Genomic DNA, 23,724 nt, shown 5'->3' with positions numbered 1-23,724 from the left:
ATTTGCATAAAAAGTGATAAATCAAAATTCTGCTCAAGTCACTTTTTAGACCTTATAGCCCTTCTCCTTTATGCAAATATCAAGGTCACAGGACTAGCCAATTTTGAGAAGAAGATTTTTAAATTTTCAATGACCTTTGACCTCCCCTATACCTATGCAGCTAAGCTATGGCAATGGCTTATTCTGGCCTATGTTAAAGTCCAAAACAGCCAGCATCTATTGGACCATGGCAAGCAGGGGACCAAATTGGAATCCACAATTTTGGGGATTCCGATTGACATTTGACCTCGGCCTCTTCCTGCAACTTATTTATTATGTGCATATCTAATTCTGAGCCAGCCAATAGAGCAAGAGGTCTGATTTTGGTATATAGGGATAACTTAGCAATACAATTTTTTTGACAAAATGTCATGTGACCTCGATGACCTTTGACCTTAAATATGAGTATATGTCCATAACTCAGTAAGCACAAGTGCTACACCCTTCATATTTGGTATGATGAGAGACCTTATGACATCACATCCTGTACCTCATTAATTATGCGCATATCTAATTCTGAGCCAGCCAATAGAGCTAGAGGTCTGATTTTTGGTATATAGGGATAACTTAGCAATACAATTTTTTTGACAAAATGTCATGTGACCCCGATGACCTTTGACCTCAAATATACATATATGGCCATAACTAAGTAACCCCAAGTGCTACACCCTTCATATTTGGTATGATGAGAGACCTTATGACACCACATCCTGTACCTCATTAATTATGCACATATCTAATTCTGAGCCAGCCAATAGAGCTAGAGGTCTGATTTTTGGTATATAGGGATAACTTAGCAATACAATTTTTTTGACACAATGTCGTGTGACCTCGATGACCTTTGACCTTAAATATACCTATATGTCCACAACTTGGTAACCACAAGTGCTACAGACTTCATATGTGGTATGATTGGAGACCTTATAACACTGCATCCTGTACTTCATTAATTATGCGCACAATCTAATTTTACTTTTGCTCTATGCTGCCTTTTGTGTCGAAACCCGGTCATCGCTGCTTGCAGCTATATTTAATTATATGATTATTTCCATTACACATGGGATTTTATCAGAATAAAATCAATTGTGTTGATGTGGAAAAAACTGACAAGACATTTAGACTTTTGTGCACCGACGTTACATACTTTATTTTCCAATACAAAAGTCCTGGAACAGAACATCCAGGATTTCCTCCGCACCAACTTTCCCAGTTATCTTCCCAATCTGTAACATTGCAATCCGCAAGTGTTCTGCCACAATTACCAGATCCTGGTGTTCATGGAATGACTCTAGTGCTTCCAGACATTTGTTCAGATGGTTTCTGTGCCTTGTTTGTGTCAGACTTGGATTACCAATGGAAGGATTTCCACACCTGTGGGGCAAGTTACACAAATCATAGTCAGATACAGATAGCTTAAAAGGTTTATGATTCAGGACAGCTGCAGACCACAGTCCCTCTGGTCCCTCTGTAGAGGGACTTTGTGTAGACTGACTGATTCAGCCCTGTGTCCACACATGGCTGGATCTTTCAGTCTATCATGATTGATATTTCTTGGAATTGCTTTCAGAGTGCATTGTGTGGGTTGTGTTGGTTGCTACCACATTGATATACTGGTGACACATGAACTTGACACAATTGTGTCTTGTTGAACTCGGCAATACTGATGTGGTTTTCACTATCTTGATATGGATTCCCAGAACCAATAAACACTACTCTACATTGATATACTTCCCCATTGACAAGGAACCACTCATGAGCTACATTTACATGCAGAAGACATAACTGTACGTCATCCCCTACACACAAACTATTTCTTTAAAGCTTGCTGCCGGCAGAACCTGACACATTCTTCACATATTAGAAAGTGCGTCACATTCTGCAAAGTTATATTTCTGCGACTTTCCTGCAGTTTTCTGTAGGCTTTAAAACAGGTATTTAAATACTGGCTCTTAATTACTTAAATAATGTAACTGATAACAAGGTTACAAAGCGTATTATCATGATACTTTAACATTATGTGTGACTACAGGTGACCTTCTCAGTGGTGTTGATTGAACAATACTTACATCGCTTTAACTCTGTCTTGCAGAAGTTCCAAGAATATGTCAAAGTTGTCACCATTAAGACACGATATCAAACAAAGATTCCTCATTTTTGCTGTTTCATCCCATAAAATGCCTTCTTGTTCCTTATCTGCTAGACTGTCAATTTTATTCAGTACAACTATGGTGTCTTTTGTCCAGTCTGATTCTGTACTCAACACATTATTCATACTTGAGTTTTGTGTTTCTGAGATCATTTCCCGTTGGCCCTGTCGGAGACGACCAAGGGTTTCCATGATGTGTTCCATGACTGTTCCTGTATTTACATCCATCACATCGAGTACAAGTATTGTGATGTCCGCCTGTTGTGCTCTGAAGTGACAAGTTTATTGGAAATGATGGAGTTTACTGTAACTGCGGGAAAAACTCAGAAGGCAGATGTACAAAAGTTTCCCCTTATGAAAAAGTGATTTTTGTGTTTCTGCAAACTCCAAAATGAGTGAATAGTTCTAGGAATGTTGGAGTGTAAGAGGAGGTATTGAAGTTCATCTTCAAAATTTGAACTGTGTTCAGGGAAAGCTGGTTTGGTGATTTAACCTGTTCACCCCTATTCCTTGTAAACAGATCCACACTCACTATTGATAAGAATGGGTTTGGACCAAACCATTGTGGTGAAAGGGGTAAATCTGAAATGTGTCTCGGAAAAATGTTACCAAGTGCTTTTAAAGTTATAAGAAATATTGTGTAGCTTTCATATCAGGGAGGAATCAGTTTCAATTGTTATGTAGGTCATTTCCCCCACACTCATCATGACCTGAATTCAATTAGTCTAGAACATTCTCAAGGTCACTGCCCTTAATGACCTCACAACCTTGAATTCAATTAGTCATGTTTGGAATGTTCTGGAAATTTAATTAGTTGTGTAAGAGAGATAATTTTAGAACAGTAATTAGCATGTCAATAAAAGTTCTAGATTGTTCTTATATGCTTATGTAAGCACACAAGTATAAATACTGGGACAGCAGGCTCGCAGTCAGACTTTTGGGATCGTGTCTCTTGTGTGTTACTAAACTCCAGCAGTAGTCATTCTCAAGACTTTTCAAGACCTTCACTGCCAACGCTGGATTTATACTGTGGACTTTGTGCAGCTTCAAGCCTGCAAGCCAAAGGACTGTTCATTCATCCAACTGACTGTTACAACTCTGAGACTGGGGCTTTGCCGTCCCAGCTGAGATAAGTAGTCTGTACACTTTTAAAGCTTGTACTCTATCCCTGACTTAGCAATTAGTTTTATTTTTGTAATAAATTTTGTTTAAATGTTAACTGCTGAGTTCACCCTTTTGTTCGTTTTCTCTTCACGTAACAAAATATATTCCATTTTGCGCAATGAGCCTGAAAGATGCTGGAAACAGCCACTTTTTCAATCTTTCTCTTTACTCTTTTGGATCTGTGATTTTCAGTCACCTTAATTACACATAAGTACTGACAACTGCAAAAGCTCAGGTCTTATAGTTGTGTATTTGTTATGTTATATGCTTTCATTTCTGAAATGATGAATGACTTTCTAAATTTATTTTGCTGGGATGAAATGAGACCTTACAAATCAAACTAAATGAAAGATAAATATTACACTCTTGCAGTATTTTAGCCATTGAAGGCTGACTAGTATACTTGAACAGATGAAAAGCTACTGCTAGATTTCTGTTCTAGCTGTGTTGTCATTTGTGTAGCATTCTATAGCACAGCATGTGAAACACTGTGATGTGTGGTACACTGTTTAGTGTGGCACCACACCATAGTGTGCCATGCTATGGTGTGGCACAGTGTTTGAATATCTTGCACATACTTACTGACACACCTTGTCGCAAGTGATACCTTTCCAAGATATCACTAAACACTAGCATAAGACCCATTTCATTGCCTGTTATACACCCACAATGAAATTCAACTCAGAATTTTAACTTAACCCTTTTTCCATCATGAGGTCCAAATCCACTGTTATCAATAGTGATTGTGGACCTGTCTACTGGGAATTGGGGTGCACAGGTTAAAGAGAAAGCCTTCAGGCAACATATACTTGCTTTACACATTGTAGTAGAGTAGAGAAAATAAAATCCATGTCTTAAAGTGCTGACAGCAGTTGTAGGTCTGTTTCTGAGTAAAGTGTCTCACTTATATGCAACATAGGTATCGGCAGACAAAAGTTATCTCCAGTTTTCTCTTTTCTTTTCGCACTAGTGTCTAATTGTTGTAGCTTGCGGTCAGATCCCTCAACATGAGAAGTTTATAGTGTTTGCCACAAAATTGTCTGGTAATTAAGTCAATTTCACCACTCCTGAGGCTGTGAGGGTAATATCTGAATTCATATAAACAAATTCAGAAATGTGATATAATTTCAAACTAGCAACATTGCAATTTTTATTCTTACTACTACAGCACTCTATAAATACTCACCTTTGAAGTGCTCTTTGTACACCTTCCTGCTCTATCACATCCTTAGTCTCTCGTAATCCAGCTGTGTCGCTTAGCAACACCGGGTATCCACTGATATTGACTGCAGTTTCGACAACATCTCTGGTTGTACCAGCAATGGGTGAAACTATGGCTGCAGGCCTCTGACCTGTAAAATAAATGACAAATTTTGAATTTTCTGTCCATCATTATAATTTACGTCAATAAAATTCAAAATTTTGTGAACGTCCACTATAAATAAAAACAAAGCTTTCAATGCAAATGTTAGAAATTAACCCTTTCACCATCATGGTTTGGTCTAAAGCTATTGTTATCAATGGTAATTGTGGACCTGTCTAAAGTGAATTAGGGGTGAACAGATTAACTTTGCCAATATCCAATAATAGTTATCAAACATTCTCAAACAATGTTTGAGAATGCCTAGGTCTATTATTACATAATTCCTTGCATTTTGAATAGATCAAAGCTTAATACAGCACACTTATTGCTGCAAAATGCAATGTAATGTTTTATTTATAATATGCAAGCAATAAATATCATGACTATTGTTCTATCGTAGAGTGTGATATATGGGCCTGGAGGAACTAAATTTATTATTTTCACTGGATCACATATTTTTAAAGCAGTTATGAGAGATGTTATACATGTAAGGTTCTAAAGGTTACACACCATGAACTAATTCTGAATTGAAATTGTAAATTGTAAAAGTCCTTTTACAGTGGCATTCATAAGGTAAGTTAATTATGACTGGAGTGACCAAATTGGCAAGGCAGAGCACAGCAGAGAGAGAAGGTGAGGTTTGATCTGTGTAGACTTTGCTGTGTACTGTAATCGAGTTTGGCTGTTTGTTACTTTCTTTATGGTCACTCCACAGAAGTGACTGTGCTTCCTATGAAAACTTTAATTAGAAACAGACCGAGACTTACAAGTACATTAGCCTTGCCATTGCATCACTGTTTTATAACACTGACTATAAGAATAATGTATTGTAGTATCTCAATGTATACTGTCACATGAACTCACCAAAAATTCTAATACTTACATATTGCATTTAGCAGGCTACTTTTACCAGCATTAGGTGGACCAGCTATGGTTACATGGACACCACTACGCAGTCTTTCCCCTCTCCTGTTATCTGATAAATGTTCTTCGATTTCAATCATAAGGCTCTTTACCATCTTGCTAGCTGAGGAAATTTTTTACATGAAAGAGACTTTCTGATACAGGTGACTAAGAATTTCACAGCAAAATTTAGATAAACCCCCTATGATTTTCTATGATGAAATTGGACTCTAATTGAGACATACAGCATCCAGAACGTAAATTTTTAACCCTTTTACCGCCATGGTTTGTCTTAAGGTTATTGTTATCAGTGATCATTGTGACCTGTTTACAAGAAATTGAGGTGGAGAGAATAATGCAGTACCCTGCTTTTACAATATCAGGTCCTTCTTCATATTATTTTTAAAAAATCTTTCACAACCAAATCCCATTTCAGTTTGGATTATCACTATAATTGCCACATTTCATGTTCAACTTTAACACACTGGAACACTTTCTTTTACCAAAACAACTATTATATCCATCAATTCTTATTGTTGTCGTACAGGAAAATTTTAGTTTGACATGAGTTTTTTCTCAAATTGTGTTACTTTTTTCACCCAATTCAGTTCTCTGCGTTTCCTCTTGTCAACAAATTCACCTCTGATATTTACAAGGCTCACTGATCACAATATTTTTATAAGTGGCTTCGGCATCACTTAATACATACCGTCTTCCAGAACACCATCTTCAATGTTATCATCTTCACTGAAATCAATATACGCCTCAACACTGGCTGCACACTGTCAAAACACAAATAGGCATACTGAAAAATACTTGAAAGCTATGGTTCATCTCAACACTATGGTAGGGGGTATGTTTAAATATATTCATCATTATTACATGCCTCGTATATAGAACATTGCATGCTCCATAGGATTCAATGGTAACTTGTGAATGACCTGGCGGACCTCCTAGTCATCATTGGACTGAAAGTGAACCGGAACTATTTTCAACTTGATAACTTTGGAATTTAAAAATGTTTGACTTGGATGTTTTGCATAGGAAATCTGGTTTTTTGAAAATAATGCATAAAACAATTGATAAACCACATAACAGTGATTTAAATATATCACTGCACCATTCGATGATGAAAATCATTCCATTCAGATTTAAATGGAAATAAAGCATATGATTGTCATTTCAAAATAAACCCAAACATTTGGAGTGGAAACTGTGTAAGACAGGCATGTAATAACAACATTACAGCCCAAACAAGCGACTATGTAGTACCCTTGAGGCAGGAGACCATTTGCCCTCCCGACTTCACGTCAGGTAATGGTCACCTATCCTTTGGCACAAAGTCCCTTGTTTGGGCTATAACAACAGTCAAACCTATCTTAGTAGTCACCTTTACAGTGAGGTCACCTCTCTATAGTGGTCACTTTGCAGCGGTCCCATGGCATTTTGCATGTGAAAGGCTCTCATCAGAAGAGCCACCTCTATATTATGTGGTCAGTGGCCACATGCAATTGCTTCAATTTGGTACAAAACCTGTGTATAATGGTCAGCATGTCTGACTTTGAATGATCTCTGTCAAAAAATGCTTAGATTTGAAAGCAAGAAATGAGTCTGTTTTGTCTGATTTATATCTGCATTACAAGCTTTCAGAAACTAAATGAGTGTATTATGATTTTCAACAAATTTATATTATGGAATTATATTATTGCTGTTGTCTCCTTCTAAATTCACCACTCAGCACACCACCTACACCGAAAGTAATGACACACCCACCCTCTCTATAGAAAAGCCACTTCTATTTAGTGGTCACTTTTCCTCGGTACCTTGAGTGACCCCTATACACATGTGTATGTTTGACTGTATATGATTGGCACAATCAGACTAGCAATAATTAATCCAGTGTTCTTCATACATGCCAGGGCTCGAAATTAGCGGTAGTCCCGCGTCCACAGACTACCAACTTTTCCCTGGGGCTACCAAAGTCCATGAAATGGTAGCCCACATGGACAACCAAAGCCTGGGACATGAAATTCCGTCAGTACTTGGCGTGCCTTGTCCGGGCTGTCACTTTTGGACAAGGTAAATGCAGTCAAACTCAGCTAGACACAGTAAGGCAAGACTATGACTTTGTTTTGCTAATTACAAAGACGACCTTGCGACGGAACTCAAGATCTCAACTGATTTATTTGGATGACAGGCACAGATAGCGATGCCCAATGAAAACGTATTCTCATTGCATTTTGATCGAAATGTATCAATCGCAAACTCCTCTCTACTACAGAAAGCCCATGGTCTGTTTTAAACCCTGCTTAGAAGGTGCTGAAGGTGGTGGTCATTGCCATGACGACTATCAAAATTGGCATGCAACTCTGAGAATGAAACGGGTTGTCAATTCAACGATAGGTCACCAAACTTTTTAGTGTCACTGTCCTCAATTATACCAGTTTCCTTTGGGTAATAAAGGTGTGCAAGTATTCACATCAAATGACTAACAAATTCACTTAATTGGCAGAATCTTGAAAAAATAGCTTTTTCTTCTCTTGTAATGAAAAAATCTCTTAACTAAAATATGCATGGGCTACCAGCCATTGTCTCTGGGCTACCAACTTCAGAAAGTGGTAGCCCAAGCGGACTACCAGGGGAAAAAGTTAATTTCGAGCCCTGCATGCCCATAGACAATTTTTATGATCATGATGATAGGTACTTCTGCTCTCAATGGAATTGTACATGGGAATGGAGCTGATTGAAATTTTATATTTTAACAGAAAGCCCTGCGGGAAAAAAAAATCCTGCCCGCAAAATATCCAGAAGTGATGAATGTTATCAGCTGTGCATAAAAAACAGAATTGTATCTGTGTGAGTATACCTGCCTTTATCAGCCTTTGCCTCCAATCATTGTAGAGAGTTCCTAATTCACCCTGCATTTGACGGAGTGCTTGTTTCCTCTGAGCCTCAGTTTCTGCATGGATCAAATCTGACAACCCTTCTACTTCAGTCAAATCCAGTTTACCATTCTGAAATGCCCTTTGAATCATAAAGCAACAACCATGGTCCATCACTTCATAAAAACAGTTTCTCATCAGCGTTCAGCTAAGGCCAGTAAACTGTAACTCTTGACAATTTTTACACAACTTTAATTCTGTGTGTCAACCTCAGTTTCGTAGTCAACACCCTAACCCGTACTCCACTATCAATACAACCTGGGTAGATAGCAATCTCTGCTAATAATAGATCAAACTGAGGTATGGATGTCACTTCATCTGTCATCAATAACAATGTATGCCACACATATGCAGGTTGTGTTGACAAGACAAATGCTAAGTATATTTCAACATGTAATACAGAGTACACAGAGTGCACAGAGAGTGTAGTTTAGACAATCAGTGAAAAATTGAACAACAAACCATAAGTTATGTACTGTTATTGGCCCTAAATCTTTTTACCATCATGGTTTGGCCTAAAGCCAATGTTATCAGTGAGAACTCTGTTTACAGGGAATTGACATGAAAAGTTTACATAACTTCACAAACAACTGGCATATTGTATGACAGTATTTAATAGTACATTTACCCAGGTTTTACTGTGATCCAATCTCCTTGTTCCATTATTGACCAGTTTATGGAAATTCCAATAATTAAGCAATGATAATTTTGTTCCAGTTTTTTTTCAATTAAAACTATGATCAATTTTGGGTAGTTACCTCTTGGTAAACTCACCAGCCTCTGCAGGCCTCAAACCTGGCAATCTATCAAGGGCAGTGTACAGAGCATTGATGATGGCTGGCCCTCCATGCACTTGAAATTCGCACACATCTTCACCAGTAAAACTGTTTGGCCCTAAATAAAGTATATATTTGGTGGGAGTTAAATTCCAAAATGCAAAATTACTGCAGTAATTCTCAAATTGCTACTTGACATATTTAACAAATAACCATCACATTTATAAGGTTTTAAATTTCTTGGTTACTTTATAACAAATCAAAGGACAAGCCCATCACAGACTGTTTTGACTAAGATTTAAGATTGGGATTTTCTTCTGAAAACACTGACCCTCAAAGAATTCCCCTTTTCTTTAACCCTTTCACCCCCAGTTCCCTGTATACAGGTCCAACTTTACCATAGAAAACAATGGATTTGGGACAAACCATGGTGGTGAAAGGGTTAAATGTGTGCTTCATTTTTAAGAGGTGGTTCAAGTGGCTAACAAACCTGAAACACAGTCCTTCCATCACAAGATGATGGAGGAACTGTGCCTTAACCCTTTCACCACCATGGTTTGTCCCAAATCCGTTGTTTTCTATGGTAAAGTTGGACCTGTATACAGGGAACTGGGGGTGAAAGGGTTAAGCTTTATAATATGCCAAACCAACAGGTGTTTCAAGTGTACCCATGAATATTTAGAGAAGTCTTGTAAATTTCATATGCAAAACTGCTGCATTATACTTGTGTTAATTAGGATGATCTGGAGACATTACCAGTGGGCGACATTATCAGTGATAACGTTGTTCAATGGTAAGGTCTCCACATCATCCTAATGAGGTTGTAGTACTGTTCATTTGCACACCAGATGGGATGATAGCACAACACATTTTGAATTTCCAATGGGTTTATGCAAAGATTTGATCCAATATTACTCTGTCGATCTAATTAAATCAAATGTAGAGATGTGCAAGTGACATCTCCACGTTTGCTTCCATAGTCTTTGCTGTTCTCATTTGTTGTTGCTTCAGGCTCTAATCTCTGGCAGGCGGCACAATCTCATTATATGGATGAGATTGATTCGCCTCTGAACTTCCAACTACTATGGAGTACAACTTCAGCTTTACAACATTTACACTAGTATGTCGGGTTTCTTTTCATATTTTCGTATACCGATAGCTATATATTTTAGTTCTATTACATGTAAATATAACCAGGGTGAAAGTGTGAATTGTTCCATTGAAAACTACTGCTACTTTAGTATTAATGATGATGATGATGATGATGATGATGATATCACCTGGAAACCATAAGAGCAGTCCTTTGTCTATTTGTTCACGCGATACCGGATCATAAAATCTCTGATAAGACGCTTTACGAGGTGATGGGATTTCTTCTAGGTTTGTTAGTCTTCGAATTGTGTCTTTGATACGGTGCCCTGACACTCTGACAACGGCCACGCCACACTTTCCATGTCCCGATGAAAGCGAATAAATCGTCTCGAAGGAAGCATTTTGGAATGTCCTTGCCGCCAGATAGACGTGCTGTTTGCAGAGCCGAATGTGTTCTCGCTTCATATGATGGTTGAATCCTGTCATTTTGGCCAACGTTCGTCTGCAAGTCGTAAACAGTCCAATAAGCATCGCAGAGGAAGAAAGCTGCAAAATATCTCCTGTATGATTTTTTTCGTCAGTGTATTCAATGTCGCTTGATCAAAACCTCTAATTTCGTATTAGTAAAGCAGCCTGAAATAAACGATTCATCGGTCCGTTTGGCGTTGTTGGTTGTGGCGTGTTCACAATGGGCGCAGCCATTTTGGTAAGTTGGTGTTTCCTATTTTCCCACAATTCATAGGGAGGTCATTTCAGTACACCAACACGCGATGACCTCGGTTTAGACAAGTTGGCATGACCTCTCCTGCTCGGCCTCTGTGTACCAGTACTTGCATGTTCAAGGGGGAAACTCCGTGTGCGCTTCAGTCGACGTCATTTTAAACGGACGATGTAATCGGTAAACGGGTAAGATGTAATATGAAAGCGTTTATTTTGGGACTGAAGAGTGAAATTGTCCTATATTAACGCGTGCACTGGATGACACAGAGTTTTGGCAACAGTTTTGTGTCAAACTTGCGCTGGTCAGGCCTGAGCACTGTTAGTGCTGTTTGCGCGAGTTCATATACGAAACTCTTGTATCGGAGCTAATTTAACCCTCATTGACGGGCCCCTAAAAAGTCAGTGGTTGCTATAACAGGAGTTCAGGTAGTTGCAGTCAACAAACTGTTGTCTGTGTTAAATACACATTGGAAGCAAATTCACACAGAAAACGTGTAAGTTTGATTTTGTGGATTGATCGCGGTTTAATAGGAAGTACGGTGGATTAACCTTCCTCTTCCATGGAGGTAGAAGGAGAAGATGCCTCTTCAGTGAGCATGCCCCATACCTGCAGACAGGATCACTTGCCATACAGGCCCACTGCTTCAGTCTTACTTCCCTGATTTATCGACTCAATACTCACTCTTGTTCATTATTTCGTAAATACATCAGTTTTTTTTTTTTGTTTGTTTGTTTGTTTTTTGTCAACATACCGACAGGCTGGTGGACACAACTTACAAAGGAGGACAAGGAACCATAGTCGGGTGTAGTCATCTCCGCTACTATACCACCTCCATAAAAGGACGAAGATCCTGTAATTTGTCAATGTGCCCGCATAGCCTGTAGTGAGAAGGTTAATCTACCGTAGAAGATTTAAATGCACTGTACTTCCTACCGTTTATTTGGGGGTCACTTTTTGAGTGTGAACAATTGTACTTTCTAGTACTACCATTTTTCCTATTTTTTTATTTTACGTCTATGGGCCTTGAGCCCGTTTAAATAAATAAAATTAAAATTAAATTTAATTAAAGTAATTAAATTAATCAAGCACTGATATAAGATCTAGGTGTAACGACCTGCCCATACAGACACAAGTAAAAGGAAAATGTCCAGAAACCAGTTTTCCAATGCATATGTTATTGTACAGTACCTCTAAAAACTGGTTATTGGTGGGAAACAGTACTCACGACAGTATAGTGTCATGAACTGAAAGATTCAGTTGTGTATCTCCCCAAAGTCAATCCCAGTAGTTGGGTTGGACTTAGCTGAGACCCATATATGACTTAATCTTTCAGTTTGGAACAAGCCCAGCAAATGTCTATTTTGAATGCATAGTTTCCATAATCAAAATCTGTTGGCTTGTTGACTCCTCTGCACTTGAATTTTGACCTGGTGGTTGATTTCAAAGCCTTAATAACTATTTATGTTGTTGTTGATTTGTTACAGGAAACAAAAGAAGAACATTGAAACTGATAATGGACACAGACTTGGGATGATAAAAAATGGACCTAAATTTTCAAAATTAAAATGTAAAGCTGTGCAGTCCTTGGTAACTGAACCAAATGAGTGTTCCATTATTCAGCAGGAAAAAGCCAGGAATGGGTCAACGATTGGAAAAGTTCCTCAGGACAGAGTCCTATGATGCAGATGATGAGTTATCGCCAAGTCAGGGTAGCAGTATGACACTGAGAGCTCTGGGATCCCTCCTTATATTATTCATGGTCTACGTATTCACACAAGCAGACAGACAACTGCTTCCAGCCCTTATCCCATCAGGTTAGTGCATTTAATAAAAGAACACGATGTCAATCCATTTTTCTATTTATTTATTTATTTATTTATTTATTTACAGTAACAATAGCTGTAAGTTTTGATGATGCTTGATTATTTTTGTTCTATGAAACAAGTACATTATCTTTGAAATATAATGAGACCTTGTCAATTCAATTCATAGCATAGTTTACTCGATGTGATTGTTGACAGTGCTAGAATTCTGATCCTAAGTTCAGGTGTTGACCTTAAAGGCCTGCATTGGCACCAGATTGTCTCATCAAACAATTTACCCACAAGATTACAATTTCAACGGAAAACAAAAGGCTGTCACACCTCCATTATCCTCCTACAGACTAGAACAAAGGCGATCCCAGGGATCGTGAACACTGCCTTTAACATTGAACAATAAACATAAGCTGTGTTGACAAGCTGAACAGTAGAGATTTCTGACATGACTTTTGTAGAACAAGACTCTACATTTTAAATACATAACAAAGAATTGCAAGAAAAAAACATTCAAGGAGTAATCATAGACAGTAGACATACTTGACAGGGCTGTCAAGCTTTTTTGTTTACTAGTCCACTGGACTAGTGAATTATCCAGTTGGTAACTATGGTCTTGGCTGCTGGGCTTGTGTATTCAAGGTCACTACCCTGTGGGTTGGTGAATTCAAGGTCACTACCCTGAGGGCTAGTGATTCAAGGTCACTATCCTGGCGGTTGGTGAATTCAAGGTCACTACCCTGAGGGCTAGTGATTCAAGGTTACTACTAGGGCCTAGTGAATCCAATGTTACTACTCTGAGGGACAGTGAATTCAAGGTCACTACTCTGCCGGCTAGTGAATTCAAGGTTAATACCCTGAGAGCCAGTGAATTCAAGGTTACTACCTTGAGAGCTAGTTGATGTAGAGGTACAACAGCTATAGCTTAAAATATTAGGTGATGATTTAGATGTGTCTTAAAACTTAAGTACCTGATGTCAAACCAGTGATACATCTATCAGTAAGCAATGTATGCTTGTTTATTTGTCTGCTCTGTTTATCCATCCATTTATCAAAAAGTTTTCAGAGTCAAATACAGAGTTTACAGTAGATAAAGGGATGTAGGGGCTAGCAAGAATTCAAAATTGTGCAATCATCAATACAATTTTCAAACTATGTTCACCTTCCGACTTTCCATAAAGGCAGCCATTTGCACCAATGCAAAGCCAATAACTCGTATGTGAATAATTAATGCATGGCTGTAACTTTAAAACTTTTAGAACAAATAATTTCTGCTGGTGTTTCATGAAATTATTCTCATTTACAGGACTGCGATGTTATCCAAAAGCTGGAGATGACAAGGACCATGAGTGCTCCATATATGCAAATAAATCAGACGGGTTTTGCAGTCCAGAAGACTGTATTACTTTGAATGACTTTCAGGTACTGTCAAAATTTGAGGTTTTCAGAATGATTACAGTTTTGTATTTCAGAGTGCAAAAGGTTATGATATTCTAATTAGTCCTTAGCAAGGGTTTTTAGAAAACATGATTTTGTCATATTTCAAAACTGATCTAATGTATGAATACCGGTATATCATTACCTTGTTATTCCAAGATGTACCAAAACTTGAAAAGTTTTGTGAACATGTTGTCTGTATGTAAGCATGCTTTTATTACGTCATTTGTGATACAGTTTACATTATTTCTAAATTTGTTCATTGTTGCCATGGCAGCATGCAGCCCTGACTGGTCTGGCCTATGTATTTGCATACTTGATTGCTGGTATTCCAATTGGTAGACTGGCAGATTTATCATCAAGAGTTAAAGTGGTAGGGTTTGGTGTATTTGTATGGTGTGCAATGGTTCTCATAACGGGTCTCTCAAATTCTTTCTGGGTGATGTTACTGGCAAGAGTTGGAGTCGGCGTTGGTGAGGTAAGTTTCAGTCACATATCTCAGAATTTGGAGTTTGAATGATAAATTCCAATTTTAGTACTCTAAATTTATATAGCTACAAGTGCGTTTCATTCGTTAGATAAAAATTCAGGCATTAGATAAAAATTCATGATCAGACAAAAATTCATGCACATACAATAAAATACAGAAACTCATAGCTTAAATATATCATCAAATTATAGAAGTATATAATGATCAATTCACAAAAACAGAATAAAAAATAAACATGCCAAGAATTTATAAAGTAAACCCAATAGAAATGTTAAAAATGATACACAAACTATTTTTAAGATATTTGTAGAGATGAATAAGAAGTACCGGGTATTTGAATGAACAGTTGTGTGTTTTCAGCATGTGATATTTGCCTCTAGGATTATACTGACAAGGTCAGATAAATAGGCCTGTACTTTTTCACTGAAACAGTTGATGACAAGGATTTTGAAGTATTGATCATGCTTTCCTGAATAGTTGGCCAGTTTAAGTGAACTTCCATGGCAGATGTTGTATAATCTGACATTTTACAACGCCTCATTGATTGTACACTGCAAAATTTATGATACATTGGTTTCAACTGAAATAACCATGCTACTGTTTGTTGTGACCTATTGACCTATGGCCTTCGATACTTCATGCTTGGCTTAGTTTCAGTTTGCAGAATTTATTTCCTGGAGCTGTTTTACTGTGATATTAAATCAATACCTGGAACAAATTAAACATTATGAAAAGTTAACAGTTATCTCATAGAAGTGTTCAATATTTGTCAGTGTAAATTCATGTCATTTTTGCTCAACTTGTCGACCTACCAATTTTCTTCCTTAGCAGTAACATTAGATTTTGAAAGGACTACAACTTTTCCTGCTTCAATTGAAATTATGAAAAGTATTTAAACAAGTTGCACTAACAATTAATTTTATCCTTGAGAATCATAGATATCAGTTTAATGATTGTCAGCATAATTTATCAATTTACCATCTCTATTATGATCATCATTATCATGATCATCACAATCAACAACAAAAATGAGTCTTCCATTTGCATGCCATGGTGTACCGTAATATTCACAATATAATTTCTTGATACTCCCAAGGTTTCGTGTAACCCATCATCCTATGCAATGTTGTCGGATCTTTTCTACACCAGCAGAACAAAAGCCTTAGCATTCTATCATTTAGGATTTTACATTGGTGAGTCCTGAAATACAGCTGGTATTTTTTTCCTCTTGTGTTATGTTACAAAACATTTTAAGCAACAACAGTAACTGCAAATTGCCATGGTTTACCTTCTGGAACAAATTGAGTACCAGTATGTTGTCATTATGATTTTGGTCTTTAATAGAAGAACTATTTATAAATAATGAATCTGGTTCACAAATACAATTTTCTTTATTGCCACAGGATCAATCAATAGTTAGTCCTCAAACATCAAGGGACACTTTGTTTCTCTTTACTTGTGTTTCCATTTCAATTATCTTGCCAAAATATGAAAAGACATTCTTTACTTTTGACAGTCATCTTACCCCTGTCAACATAGAGCTGGTTGTTTATGGTGTAGATGAGTTTACTAAAAGCAAAAGTTGTTTCCTCTGTGTTCATGTACACTGTCAGTGTTTCCATCATTTATATTTTACTTCAAAGCTACATGTACCCTTTTATACAAAGTGAAATAATTCAAAAGAAATTTTTCATTTTATCTGTTTCCTTATACTTCTCTGACTGACCAAACCTTGTCATTGGACATATGATGAGAAACAGAAATGAAAATGGTCATCCTTTACAGGAAAAGTGACCGCCAAGGTTACTGAAGATTACAATTTGTTTATATCTACATTTTCTAACAGGGAGTTCACTGGGTTTTGCAGTTGGTGCTACCAATGTTGTTCTTTGCTGGAGATGGCCTTTCTTTTTCCTGGCATTTGCTGGCTTCATTATGGTTGTCATTATTGTACTGTTTCTGAAAGACCCTGAACCGGAGGAAAGGATTTTACCAGAACCAGTTCCACAGTCATGCAAGGTACCATATATTGCTGCCAGTATACAGCTTGATTATGCCTAAAATATATTGAATATTGACAACTAAGTCTAGAAAAGAGAAAGTGTAAAGAAATTTTAGATGCAATGCGCCATTGGATCAATTTTTCTAGCATGATGCTCAAATTCTTTCAAAACTTCTTGTTTACTACCTGTGTGGATTCAGTTTGAAGTAGTTTGTAGAGTAATGAAATTTCCCAGCGTTATTTTGTGAAAATTACTTTTTTGTTCCTATAGATTTGAGAAAGTTATAGCAGCCATTTTGAATTTCCAACATTGGCAAATATTAGGTAATTTGTGTCTCAAATCCTAAACTTTGCAGAGTGACCCCTGATGTGTATTCTTCATTGTGAAAGAGAATAGTTTTAAAGTTTCTTGAGCAAAGTATGAGCAAAAGTTTACAGCATTGTGTTTCAATATTATACTGTTATCAAGGGAAAGGTTTTCAATGTTTATCTTGCATGAAAAAATGTGTCACTCTCATGATAAACCTGGCGTTATCAACCTTTTGCCTTTAGAATGACACAAGAATAACATGTAGGATACAAAGACAGAATTATTTGTGGCAATATCAATACATATTCATAGTATAAAACAAAACATAAATTGTAGAATTTCAGTGTCTCTGATCTTTGCTCTTCTGTAGTTGCCAGCAATTATTACCAAAGAAAACTTCGAATCATTTGCAGGAAACAGCCTTGCAGTTGTTGAAATCCAAGCCATACATCATGATCTGTATTGCCTCATCAGTGAGGATGATATCAGCCTTTGCTCTGTTGGCATGGTTACCAACTTTCTATGCCAGAAAGTACAACTTACCAGCAGATGAATACAGTGGCAAACTTGCACTGATAGTTTTGGTTGGTGGATGTACAGGAAGTCTGACTGCAGGATATTTAGCTGACAGGTAAGGTGACAAACATATTTTCATCGTTGAGGGACTGTGATGGTGGCAACATGTATATTATAAATGCAAACACCAGTGATATACATGATTTATAACTGCAGACACCAGTGATTTACATGTATGTATTGTACACTTGTTCAGTTAATAACTTTTAACAATCTGTTGAAGTAACTTGACAGATTCACCTGCCTTGTATCAAGGGATTTTTTATGGAGAGAAATCCAAATTTTGGAGGGACCATGGTTCTATGAAATCAAATCATCAGTTTCTATCTGTATTTGTCTACAAGAATAAAATATTTTGTAAATGAAATCAATGCCAATTACTCATACAAATTTCTTTATATTTATTCAATTTTATCAAATCTAATAAAAGCTAAAGATAAAGGTGTTCTTTACAACAGTCTCAGTAAATTGTGACAGCTAGGCTTCTTAACAATTTCCAAAACAGTGTGGTTTACATCGTATATATGTATCTGTAACTGTCACAGCAAGTATTTCATAACTGCACAATTAATTTAACTTTCCATCAACTCCAGGGCCTCAGTGAATAAGAAGCAAGCTAAAGCGTATGTAATTGGACTGAGTCAGTTACTGGCAACACCTCTTGTGGTTGGAGCATTTGCAGTCGATGAACAAGGACTATCGTTCTTCCTCTTTTTCTTATCATACATTTTCTCAGAAACGTGGATTGGAGTGTCAGCGACAATAGTGCAGGTAGAAAGAAAGGGATTTGAACACTTTTTCGAATTGTTCATAGCAGAGATTAGAGTTTTCCAGACTTCGAGAATTTTGCAATTGTATATGCTGAAATCTCAACACTTTTTCCCGTTATAAGCATTGCATTTTCTATGATTTGATAAAAAAGATAGATAAAGAAAATAAGCTGTAAATTGAAGTTGAATATCATAGTACCATTTCAACGTTATCACTAGTAAAGCATTTTTAGTAACATTTTCAGGAAAAGTTTGGTTGAATTACAATTTTCATATGAGATTAAGTTTTGTGTCTGCGGCTTGGTCATCTGCCTGTCACATGTCCATTTCTTTATTTCTCACATCTAGGATTTAACAGTTCCAGATATTCGAGCTCAGTCATCAGCAGTCTACGTTGTTTTCCACACACTCATTGGTGGAACGTTGGGACCACTTCTTGTAAGTAGAAATGCAATCATTGATGTTTGATAATTGTGAGCAGCACAGGTTAATTGTCAACAGGGACACAGTTATTGTTCAACATTTAGTATATACCGTATGTATGAACCAGAGTTCCATGTACCTGGGTATAGTCCAATCATTGCATGCTGAAGTTTGAAAGAAATGTAATCTAAAAATGTTGTGTTTTTCATATGGAACAGTTTTTGCAATGCATGAATGGGTTTTAGCCAATCAGGCTGTCTGTTTCATAATGAAGTATTAGAATGTGCTGGTAAGCATCAGTGCAGTCTTAGATTTTGAGAAAATTAATCCACTGGTCCAATCTAATGGTCCGATTGTGCATGATATAACTCAGTTACATCAGTGTATTGCTATACTGGCATATGGAGACCAGGGCTGCAGTTACACTCTTGGCTATGATTACAGTCTGAGCAATTCCTGCCTGTCATTTCCTAGAGGTATCAATCAGGTCTATAACTTTGATAGGGATGTTGTCTCATTCAAATGTAAACTGGATGGTACCAGTACTTGCTCTGTATTACAAGCATACCTGTGATTCATCATCACCTACAGTGCAGATAATTCCACCCTGCCATACCGCTATGGAAGACAACAGCGTAAGACCTGCATAATTGTCAGTGATCCTAAGCACATTCTATGTCAATAATTTCAAATACCTTTCTTTGGGAATTAAGTGCTGGGGGTTACATTTCCTCAAAAACTCACAGCTTCCAGCTGTTGTATTTGATTCTTGAAAACTCTATTCCCAGTCTCCAGACATGAATTGTCCCATGGTTACAATCAGGCACGTAGTAGTTTGATGTAAATTGTGTCAATGATGAACTGAAAGGAAAATTGCTACTTTTAATGCAGACACTTCAAAAGTTTTCAAATCGATAGATTGGTATATATCTATGATGGCCTGTGTAAATATCAGTAACTAGATTCGACACAACACAGAGGTTACATGAACAGAGGTAAATCTCTGGTATCTGTGGACCATACATAGCATACTCATCTTTAACTGTTCTACTCGCACTTTTGTCTCATTCTCATCAGGGTGCAATTTTACTGGAAAAAATGTATCCACAAGATGTATGTGATGAAAATATTGGACATGTCCTCATCATTGTTGTACCTGTTTGTTATGGATTATCAGCAATCCTCTACACTGTGGTGGGAATTTTGATCAAAAAACAAATTGAAGGACACAGTATCAGCTATTTACACTTTGACACGGCCGAATTAGAAGGCAGTACAACTTCAGTGGAATCAGAAGCGTTTAATCTGGTCAGTAGGAACAGATCTTACCAAAGTGGTTGCACATAATGCTAGTATGGGTCACTCACAGCAATCATGTATCCACTTCATAGTAAAGTGGTATGAACTTGATTGATACGCTGCTGGACTACCAGAAATCTGTAATCCGGGAAATATTTGACAGATATTGGTGCACTGGCAGAGATTACTACTGACAACTATGGTACTTAAAATGCTGCATTTATACTGTGGTTGAGACAAGACTGCACCTGAGACCACTGTTTGATATTTACAACTGTATGTACTGGCGGAAGTACGTTGTGATTCTCATTTTCAAATTTGTGTAAGCTTGCTAAGGAACCAAACACAGCTGTACACTCAATTTCATTAGACATGGGAATAAGTTGTAGTCCCATGGAAAAACCATAGTCCAAATGGAAGGTTGCAATGGTCATCTGGGAACCTGAGGGACCACATTTTATTTGTAGCCCTGATGTATCCAATCTGTGGGAAAATTATACATGGTGATTGTATGCCAAAAATATTGATATACCTGTGTATATCAGTGTATTGTTACAATGAGAATAATGTCACCTGATATAGCTCTTTGCCAATCTTGATAATGCCATTTAAAACGTTGCCACACTATTCTTATACTTTCAATATTGCAACAGGCATCCTTGCTATATATGCATCATGCATCAAAGATAATGATCATGTATGGTATTACCATTACCACATGCATTCCCACCATACAGATATCACCATCTATGGCATTACCACATGTATTCCTTTCATACAGATACCATCATACAAGTTATTGCCACATGCATTCCCACCATACAGATATCACCATCTATGGTATTACCACATGTATTCCTTTCATACAGATACCATCATACAAGTTATTGCCACATGCATTCCCACCATACAGATATCACCATCTATGGTATTACCACATGTATTCCTTTCATACAGATACCATCATACAAGTTATTGCCACATGCATTCCCACCATACAGATATCACCATCTATGGTATTACCACATGTATTCCTTTCATACAGATACCATCATACAAGTTATTGCCACATGCATTCCCACCATACAGATATCACCATCTATGGTATTACCACATGTATTCCTTTCATACAGATACCATCATACAAGTTATTGCCACATGCATTCCCACAATACAGATATCACCATCTATGGTATTACCACATGTATTCCTTTCATACAGATACCATCATACAAGTTATTGCCACATGCATTCCCACCATACAGATATCACCATCTATGGTATTACCACATGTATTCCTTTCATACAGATACCATCATACAAGTTATTGCCACATGCACTTCCAATGCACAGACATCACCATACAAGACATACTCAGTTATATAGTATATTCTCTGAAATGTTCCTGTCATTTATAGTCTTTTCAAAAATTAGGATGCAAGGTATACCCATATGGCAAAATGCTGTTACCAAACATTCATTGCTTAGTTAATTTTGCCCTTAAAATTTTGCCTTCATATTTCAGATGTGAATTTTATCGTTGTTGATACACATGCTAAACAAAAGACAGTATGGGATAAGTTTACCTATTTATATCTTAGTATCCACGAGAACTGAAGAAATTGCTTTTGCTATGAAGGTTTTTTCAAAATTGAGCGAACATCAACAAGCTTTGAAATTGAAATACCATTTCTTAAAATGATTTAATTTGGTAAGTTACTGTTATTAGATGAAAATATTCCAGTACTTTTGGGATTCAAACAATGCACTATGGCACTGGGTTTACATATTCCTGGGAATATACTCACGACTAATTTTAATCCTGTATTCATGAGTGTTAGAGGAGGTATATAAAAACACACAAAACTTTCTGAAATTTTGTTCTGCGCCACAATCAGAAAGCACAAACAAGCATTAAGTATTTGCATTAGTGAAAATAGCGCCAGTAAGCTGGCTATTGTACTCTCTGAAATAATAAACAGTACTACTGCATTACTAGCAACAGGAGAGTTTTTGATATTCTTTTTTATGTTTTCTTATAATTCAGAAGAACTAGTCTGAGAGTAGAATTCCAAATCATGAGTCATACTGGTTATGAGTGTATGGCAATAATTCCTTATCTTTAAAGGATTGTTCAATGCAGCTTTGAGACATAAAAATGCAATGATTTTCAGGTTTTCTTTTTTTAAGAGTCTCACAGGCTTTTTTTTGTGCGTCTCACAGATTATTTGAAAAAAGAAAAATTCATCACGCTCATGCAAACTGAAGACTCCATTCTTTTTACGGTAAAGATGTGATTTTTAAAGCAATAGATCTTATTGTAAACTAGGAGTGTTTTTTAATTTTATATCGGGTTGTAAGAAATTAAATTGTGATTAGATCACAGATACTGTGGGTATAAAGTGTAAATAAAGAAAAAACTATAAAATTATAAAAAATTAATGTAAACTGTGTTGTTTAATTCTTGCCATAATGTCAAGACATTTGATGTGCCACACATGTTGGTCAGATTTTCGGCTTTGTGTCTTGGCATGTGAGATATCTGTCTTGATATCAAGCATTCTGTACTAAATGCCCAATGCAAATGAATTTAAGAATGTGTGAGTGCACGTGGTCAACATTATCCATGACTAAGACCAAGTTGTGATTCACTCCACAGTATGCAAGGTTGAGTTCTTTGAAGTTCTGGTCATTGATTGAAGTTCAACACACTACAGAAGAGATCTCTCAGCAAGACAAGACCCTTTAAAATAGTTGAGATGAAAAAACTTGGACTCCCTAGCCAACTTGAAGAATGCTAAACAAGGCCCCCTAGTAAAGTATGACAAAACTGACTGAGCCCCATAGTGCAATTGAATAGTGAATAAGGCCCAGGATTGAGTTACACATTCATAAGCCAGACAAGTTTAACTCTTTGAGTGCTGTATTTTTTTCCACAAAAATTTCGGTGAAACATTTTGCCAATTGTTATGAATTTTTCTGTAATTTTTTGATAATTTTGGAACAAATGAACATAAGCTTGCAATGGCTACAATTTTGACCAAAATTTTGGGAAATATCTGAAAAAAATTGTCAAGATCTGAAAAAAGTTGCTGGCTACGTTATTTTCTATAAAGGCAACAAAAGTTACTTTGGCACTCAAAGGGTAAATATCATCAATGACAGACTTTTTTTGAAAAATAATTTTATTTCAAGTTATTGTATTGACATGGCAGATTCGAAAAGACACCCTATCCCAATTCAATTATGGAACTTTATAAACACTTTGTACCATATACATACGATATATTTATATTTACAGTAAAAATATTTACATATTCATACATGATAAGTAGAAAAGTTATAATTGGATAAAGTGCTTCAGCTTAATGAAATACATGATTTTAAATAACCACTATACATGTGAAGGTCACCTTCACAAAGTCATTATCCATGTTCTTTATATGACATAACTACG

At 36.7% G+C, this 23,724-nt stretch overlaps 2 protein-coding genes across 4 annotated transcripts; one reads left to right on the top strand and one right to left on the bottom strand.

Moving 5' to 3' along the window:
• Nucleotides 1-1,160: 1,160 nt before the first annotated feature.
• LOC139121060 (tRNA modification GTPase GTPBP3, mitochondrial-like) lies at nt 1,161-11,098 on the bottom strand. The gene is made up of 8 exons (XM_070685677.1): nt 10,614-11,098; nt 9,316-9,451; nt 8,486-8,639; nt 6,325-6,397; nt 5,596-5,739; nt 4,536-4,701; nt 2,106-2,453; nt 1,161-1,410 (listed from the first exon to the last, which is right to left on the bottom strand). Exons 1-8 carry the CDS (start codon nt 10,954-10,956, stop codon nt 1,185-1,187), a joined length of 1,590 nt encoding a protein of 529 aa, XP_070541778.1. The 5' UTR covers nt 10,957-11,098; the 3' UTR covers nt 1,161-1,184.
• Nucleotides 11,099-11,200: 102 nt separating this feature from the next.
• Nucleotides 11,201-20,977, top strand: LOC139121061 (MFS-type efflux pump MSMEG_3705-like). 3 transcript variants are annotated; one of them, XM_070685678.1, is made up of 10 exons: nt 11,201-11,331; nt 12,631-12,960; nt 14,267-14,382; nt 14,675-14,875; nt 15,984-16,080; nt 16,734-16,906; nt 17,613-17,830; nt 18,369-18,546; nt 18,894-18,983; nt 20,046-20,977. In XM_070685678.1, exons 2-10 carry the CDS (start codon nt 12,747-12,749, stop codon nt 20,313-20,315), a joined length of 1,557 nt encoding a protein of 518 aa, XP_070541779.1. In that variant the 5' UTR covers nt 11,201-11,331; nt 12,631-12,746; the 3' UTR covers nt 20,316-20,977. The 3 variants fall into 3 exon arrangements, with proteins under 3 accessions (XP_070541779.1, XP_070541781.1, XP_070541780.1); XM_070685680.1 differs by lacking the exon at nt 11,201-11,331 and adding an exon at nt 11,921-12,037 and having other exon boundaries at nt 20,046-20,452; XM_070685679.1 differs by lacking the exon at nt 11,201-11,331 and adding an exon at nt 12,015-12,092 and having other exon boundaries at nt 20,046-20,452.
• Nucleotides 20,978-23,724: the final 2,747 nt, after the last annotated feature.

Source organism: Ptychodera flava, chromosome 21 (assembly GCF_041260155.1).
Source record: "Ptychodera flava strain L36383 chromosome 21, AS_Pfla_20210202, whole genome shotgun sequence".
NCBI classification, from domain to species: Eukaryota; Metazoa; Hemichordata; class Enteropneusta; family Ptychoderidae; genus Ptychodera; species Ptychodera flava.
This window is presented reverse-complemented; position numbering and strand designations above follow the sequence as displayed.

What these genes read in the sequence shown, in the direction of transcription:
- LOC139121061 (XM_070685678.1), top strand. Translation starts at nt 12,747, where the DNA reads ATGAGTGTTCCATTATTCAGCAGGAAAAAGCCAGGAATGGGTCAACGA. An exon ending in TCCAGCCCTTATCCCATCAG is followed by an intron (nt 12,961 to 14,266) that starts GTTAGTGCATTT and finishes TCTCATTTACAG; the next exon opens with GACTGCGATGTTATCCAAAA. An exon ending in TCATTTAGGATTTTACATTG is followed by an intron (nt 16,081 to 16,733) that starts GTGAGTCCTGAA and finishes ATTTTCTAACAG; the next exon opens with GGAGTTCACTGGGTTTTGCA.
- LOC139121060 (XM_070685677.1), bottom strand. Translation starts at nt 10,956, where the DNA reads ATGCTTATTGGACTGTTTACGACTTGCAGACGAACGTTGGCCAAAATG. An exon ending in GGAGGCAAAGGCTGATAAAG is followed by an intron (nt 6,398 to 8,485) that starts GCAGGTATACTC and finishes GTGTTTTGACAG; the next exon opens with TGTGCAGCCAGTGTTGAGGC. An exon ending in TAGCCTGCTAAATGCAATAT is followed by an intron (nt 4,702 to 5,595) that starts GTAAGTATTAGA and finishes TTTATTTTACAG; the next exon opens with GTCAGAGGCCTGCAGCCATA.